At 48.4% G+C, this 6481-nt stretch overlaps 1 protein-coding gene across 1 annotated transcript in view; it reads right to left on the bottom strand.

The window, feature by feature from the left end:
- GALNT17 (polypeptide N-acetylgalactosaminyltransferase 17) overlaps positions 1–6481 on the bottom strand; it is a gene marked incomplete at its 5' end in the record, with an annotated part of 239381 nt that overhangs the window by 11379 nt on the left and 221521 nt on the right. Inside the window, 3 exons of the mRNA XM_005425125.2 lie at positions 247–342; positions 1836–1973; positions 5542–5727. Of these exons, the coding sequence (XP_005425182.1) occupies positions 247–342; positions 1836–1973; positions 5542–5727 (420 nt within the window). The remainder of the gene's footprint in view (positions 1–246; positions 343–1835; positions 1974–5541; positions 5728–6481) is intronic.

The raw sequence follows: 6481 nt of genomic DNA, 5'->3' as shown, positions 1-6481 counted from the left end.
TGTCAGGTTGTGTTCTGACTCTGTCAGTGCTGCTCTAGTGTACTGCATTGTTGATTTTATCCTTTTAGTTTTTCTTCCCTGTTAAAGAATTGTTATTTCCTGCTCCCATATTTTTGCCTGAGAGCACCTTAATTTAAAATTTATAGCAATTCAGAGGGGTGGGGAGGGTTTGCATTCTCCATTTCAGGGGAGGCTCCTGCCTTCCTTAGCAGACTCCTGTCTTTCCAAACCAAGGCACAGCCTCACCTGGGGGCCCCAGCCATGGCACGGGTACAGGATCGCTGTGTGGTTCTCCTGTGGGCCCTGGTCCAGGCACACATCCTTGGCCTTGTTGTTCCGCAGCTGCCAGGGGAAAAAGGGGCACAGTTAAGGGACAAAAGGGGCAGAGTTATGGCAGGAAAAGGGCAGAGATAAGGCACAAGAAATGGCAGAATTATGGCAGAAAAAGAGGCAAAGTTATGGCACAAAAGGGGCACAGTTAAGGCACAAAAAATACAGAGTTAAGGCAGAAAAGGGGCAAAGTTGTGACACAAAAGGGGCAGAGTTAAGGCATAAAAGGGACAGGGTTATGGCAGAAAAAGGGCAGAGTTATGGCAGGAAGAGGGCAGAGATAAGGCACAAAAATGGCAGAATTATGGCACAAAAACGAGCAAAGTTATGGCACAGAAGAGGCAGAGTTAAGGCATAAAAGGGGCAGAGTTATGGCAGGAAAAGGGCAGAGTTATGGTAGAAAAATTGTCAGAATTATGGCAGAAAAGGTGCAAAGTTATGGCACAAAAAGGGGCAGAGTTAAGGCCCTCTCTATCAGAGAGAAGCAGGAAATGGATGCTCAGCCCTCTCTATCCTCTCTGGCTCTCACTGCTGTGTCACCAGGAATAATCAGGCAAGGAAAACTTGCAGAGCATTAAACCTTTCTTTAAATCCAAGCCTAATAATTGGTTTTGTAAAATAATCCCCATTCCAAGGAGCAGCATCCCTGGCCACAGCTGGCTCTGTGTTTGGTCATGGGGGGTGGGGACAAACCCAGGTTTAGGCTGCCAGAAATCAATGCAGAACCCCTCAGATTTCAGTGAAATCTCAGAGTGCTCAACAAGGCAGGGAAAAAATCCCAACTGGAACAAAGATCACCTTGGAATCATCACATCCTTGTTCCAGCTGGGCTTTTTTCCACCCCAAACCATTCTGAAATTTCATTTTCTATGAAAATAGAAATTTTGGGGAGGTTTTAGCTTGAAGGCCTTAAGTAACTTTGATATCAATTTTTTCCTGAGATGAATAAAAATGAATAACCCATCTGGGGTGCCCAGGCTTCGAGGAGCCTGTTCCAAGTGCCACCACTCCATCAATTCCACTGCAGCAGAGTATTTGTTATTAGTTCCCATAAATGACTCTTTCTATATTCCCAGAATGGTTTCAAAGCCAGCAGAGATTGAATTAAGTCCCCTTATTTTATCTTGTCCTTAAGCTGCTGTGACAAGGCACTGAATCCTCCAGAGACCTTGTCAAGGAATTAGGCTGAGTTCAAGTCTCAGGGTTTTAGAAGATGCCTGTGTATTAAAAATACAAATACAGCTGCTTAATCCATGGAGTCAATGGGAAATATAGATAATTTCTGTCAATTCACTAAATGATGTATTAACATCTTTTACTTTATACAGTCTTCAAGATCAGCAACAAATCCCCAAACCAGTTTTTAGAAGAAACTGGGAGCAGAATTATGCAAATTTAGATAATTACATGGAAAAAGTCAGTTTTGATTCAGACTCCTCTCCTTTGGGGCTGTTTCTCATCAGGGAGTGTAAATATTAGCAGGCTGAGCTAAGGGACTAAATTACCTCTCCATAAGCAATGGTGTTGTTGTATCTCCTCATTTCTGGATAAACATGGTCCAGGTACCACTGGAAATTTTTACACTTCAGGCTCTTCCTCAAGGCTTTCCTCTCAGAAACATCACCAATGTCAATCCCTGGATTCTGAAAAACAACAACAGGACATCACTGAATGGTCACACTTCCCAAAAAAAGTACAATGCAATTATTTCCCTGAGCTTTGAGATCTTTCAAAGCTGCCTGGGCACTGCCTGTGGTTGAGTAATTCCAGGAATTCTGGGATGTCCAGGGCTGAAACCATCAGAAGGAAGATGTGGCTTCCAGAGGGGGACACCAAATTCTCTGCTGGGTTTTGAGGCCCCTTGCAATGGCCATGGGCTGATGCTGGACAGGCCCTCAGGGATAATTTACAAAAGAGGAGCCAAAGGGAGAAGAAAAGGTTTGGAGGAAGGTTGGGAAGTGCAGTGAAACTGGGGAGTCCTCCTAATTCTCCTGGGTTTGGATCCATCTGACAAAGACTGATCTGTACTTTTAAACAAGGTATTTTAAAAAATTTCTCCTCCTGTTTGGGTTCTGAGGCACAGGTTTAGCAGCAAGTGGATATCAGGATCTAAAAGGTGGAAATGCAAACCCTGGCTGGGCACTGAGCACCAAACCCATCCCTGACCCCACTGAGACACAGCCCAGAGGAAGGGAGGGGTAAAAGGTGTAAAATAAATGGGAAAAGAATGAAGGAAAGAGAGAAAGGTTCAAGATTCAAATATAGCACAGGCAGAGAGTTGAGAATAAAGGATAAAAATTGCATGAGAAGAAAAGCTGAGGCTGAAGCTCAGCAGAAGCTCTTGGCAGTTTGGGCAATTCCAGGGTGGAATGGTCTCCCTGGAGAGCCCCCTGCTCTGCAGACACAGCTGGGCCTGGGCAATAACCCAGCAGGGGCTGGAGCAGGGCTGGAGAGCTCCCCCCTGTTCCACCCTGGGAGCCAAAGGAGGCACAGCAGCCCCTTCCCCCTGCACTGCCCGGGCTCCCCCTCTGCTCCAGCTCCTGCTCTTGTCTCCCCAGAGATCATTAAACACAACTGGGAAAGCAATTTTCCATTACAATGCTTGTAATGATCTCCTAATGAATTATTCACTCTGCTTTAGAAGAGACACCGTTTCAGCGTGCCCCTGGTAGCTGAGAGGTAAAAATAAAGATGATTCAGTGGAGGGAGGCAGGACAGGCTGAGATCTGGGTGGGGGAGGTGGGGCTCAGAGCAGCCAGGCAGCACCTGGGATGGGCAGGGCTTTGCCTTGGCATCCCAAAATAACCCAGCACACAGCCCGAAAACCTCCCCCTCCCAACAAGGCTTCCCTCAAATTAAATCTTGATTTGATTGGGAAAAGACCAGTATAAAAACCTCAAATGGATTTTTGGGAGCCCAGACCTATGGGGAATACATAAAAATCTCAAGTTGATTTTGGGTCACCCAGGCCTGTTCCCACCCCCAGTGCTGATCCATGTGATGCTGCCTTTTCCAAGCTCCACAGGATGGATTTTAATCCTTTCTGCAATGCTCCCAATCTGTTCCTGAGCAGGAGGATGATGCCTCGCCTCTAAAAAGGAATCAGCCCAAGGATCAGGATTTCTGATCCTGAGCATTTGGATTTTGAAGCCTCTTTTTAAGATCCCCAAATTCCCTCAGACCTGGAGGCAGCTGCCCCTGGAGTGATGCCTGTCAGAGCCAGAGCCCTACTGCAGCTCCCTGGGAAAGCACCTTTCCCCTTTCCTTTCCTTTCCTTTCCCCTTTCCTTCTCTATTCCTGTATTCCCCCCACCCCCAGGACCACAAACCTGCAGCTCCTGGCCCTTCCCAGGCTGTTCCCCTGGGAATTTAGCACAAAGCTGTGGCTGCTGTGCCCCCAATGCCAGCAGCCCCTTTGCTCAGCAAGCTGCAGCAGCAGCTCAGGGTTTTGTGCTTCCCTGTTTTCCCAGAGTCCTGCAGCAGACGCCAGCTGGGGGTGCTCCCTCAGCAGCTCCAGGGCTCAGCAGCTCTTTGAGGAATATTTTGTGTTCATTTTTAGCACCAAGGGGTGGCTGGACACTTGTGGCACCAGTCTGACCTCCCAGGGAAGCTGGGCAGCCCCCAGTGCTCGTTCACCTGCTCATCCCACCCATGACCCAGGAGCATCACTGCCTCCCCATGCCCACCTCCCTGCTCCCCCCTGGCAGTGCCAGTGCAGGAATGGGCATTGATCCTGCAGGGTTTGGAGCCAGGAACCAGGAGATGCTCTTGGCTTCCAAGATCAGACACAGCCTGCAGGGAGGGCAGAGCCCCAGCAGCAGCCCTGGACCTGCAGAAATCCCTCCTGGAGCCTTTCCCGAAATGCAGGGAGTGATCCCTGTGCAGGATGTGTGCCTGGACATGCTCACCTGGTGGCACCTCGTGGTTTCCCAAAGATTCACCAAGCTGTGAGGTGGATTTATGTGGCATATGGCACGTTATGGCACCAAAATTATGGCACCAAAATTAATGTGTCAGATCCAAGAAAACCTGACCATTTCTGGGCAGAAAGCAAAGGAACCACCAAAGCTCTATAAGGGGAAGGTTTAAGAGGAAGGGTATCCTTTCTGTGAGGCACCAACCTGCAATCCTTTACCTTTAACCCTTCCAGCACTGGGAAAACAAACAGCCCCAGCTCCTGGGGAGCTCTGCAAGGGATCAGCGTCCATGAACTGGGAACCTGAGCTGGGCTGGAAGCGACACAGGAATAAACCTGAGGCACTCACAGTGTCACAGACACATTTTATGAAAAATCCTTTCTTTAGGATTTTTCCTCCTGAGAGGCTGAGAGGCCTCAGGAACAAAATGTAAACAATGGTTATCTGCTGCTGTGGAATGCAACAGGTGCATCTGTGATTGGTCTCATGTGGTTGTTTCTAATTAATGGCCAATCACAGTCAGCTGGCTTGGACTCTCTGAGCCACAAGCCTTTGTTATTCATTCTTTCTTTTTCTATTCTTAGCCAGCCTTCTGATGAAATCCTTTCTTCTATTCTTTAAGTATAGCTTTAGTGTAATACATATCATAAAATAATAAATCAGCCTTCTGAAACATGGAGTGAGATCCTCGTCTCTTCCCTCATCCTCGGCCCCCTGTGAACACGGTCACACATTGCTGACTGCCATCAATAACCTGTCTGCAGACAGGCTCCACCTGCAGAGCAGTGTCAGCACATCCCCTCACGCTGGGGAAACACCCAGGGGGGAGATAAACACCACAGTCCAGGTTTAGTTCTTAGAACCACACTGGAAAGGCTGTGGGAGCAACAGGAATCCCTGCCCAGCCTGCAGCTCATGGAGCCTCTCCCTCAAAGCCGCTGTTCCGGGCTGTTTAGTGGAAGGGTCAGGAAGTAGTTTAGTGAAAAATGCCAGCTTTGGGAGCTGGAGATGAGGGTTTGAATCCTTTCTTCCTCAGATAGGATGGTGGCGTAACTCTAAGAAGGGGTTTAGTCTTCAATCTTTGGCTTACAAGACCAATGTTTTTATAAACTATTAGAGTTAATTAGAGTTTGAGTCATTTATTCTCTAGGGCGGCCGCAAGGGGGAATAAAACTAGGATGATTGTGAAGTAGGATTGTGGGAGCTCTGCCGGGGCTGACACCGGGGGATAGGGCTGAGCTTAGGGACAGGAGCTGCTCCAGAATCCAGGTTTTAAGCAGCAGGGCAGGCTGTACCTCCAGGGGCAGGTTCCAGGCGATGTAGACGTGCCACTTGTAGTCGTCCATCCAGACCTCGGCCACGCGCAGCGCATTGCGCTTGGTGTAGAAGCCGATGTTGTTGTTGTAGGGCTTCTTCTTGCGCTCGATGTGCGCCACCCTGGAGCAGGGCAGCACCTCCATGCTGCCCCCACACAGCCACACCTGCAACACAGCCACCACAGCCCCTCAGCACGGGCACCCAGGTGTCCTGCTTTAGGGCAAATCTGGGAGAAAACCTCCAAAGGGGGCCCCTCTAGAAAGCAAACCCCCACAGCCCTCCCCCAGGAAGGATTCCTCAGAGAGAAGTGGAAAGAACCTGTTTATTTAACAGGCACAGCACCCCCAGCACACAAAATGAACAATACCGGATGACAACATGTCGGGACCCAGGAAACTCCTCTGGCTGCCCTGGAGGACTCCAGACCCTGCCAAGGGGCTCAGAGACCTTGGCACAGAGCCCAAGACCCCTGTGCCTTTGATCTTGACCCATGGAAAAACAATTACCAACCTTTATATGAAGAATTACAAGTCAAGATAGTTTAAGTAGAATAATAGTTTATCTCAGGGTGAAAAAATAAATCTTTGGAGTTTTTAGTTCAGGAGGCAATATGGAGGAATCTGGGTGTATTCTGTCTTTCTCCTTCTTCTTGGCCTCCATCTTCTGCTGTGATGGTGGCACTTTTAGATTGGTTTAGAATAGAAACTCACTGTCTAACATAGGTGATAGGTATTGGGAAGTTATGGTAAATAATGCACACGTAGTTTTTAGTATAAAAAGACAACACCACCTCTGGGGCGGGCAGTGTGCCACAACCCGACCTGACAGACAGACCTGCAGCGAGTCAGAGAAAGAATGGTATAGATAAGAAATAATAAACAACCTTGAGAACGAGAACAAAAGAATCCTGACTCCTTC

The sequence above is a fragment of the Geospiza fortis genome, unplaced genomic scaffold (assembly GCF_000277835.1).
Source record: "Geospiza fortis unplaced genomic scaffold, GeoFor_1.0 scaffold59, whole genome shotgun sequence".
Lineage (NCBI taxonomy): Eukaryota > Metazoa > Chordata > Aves > Passeriformes > Thraupidae > Geospiza > Geospiza fortis.
This window is presented reverse-complemented; position numbering and strand designations above follow the sequence as displayed.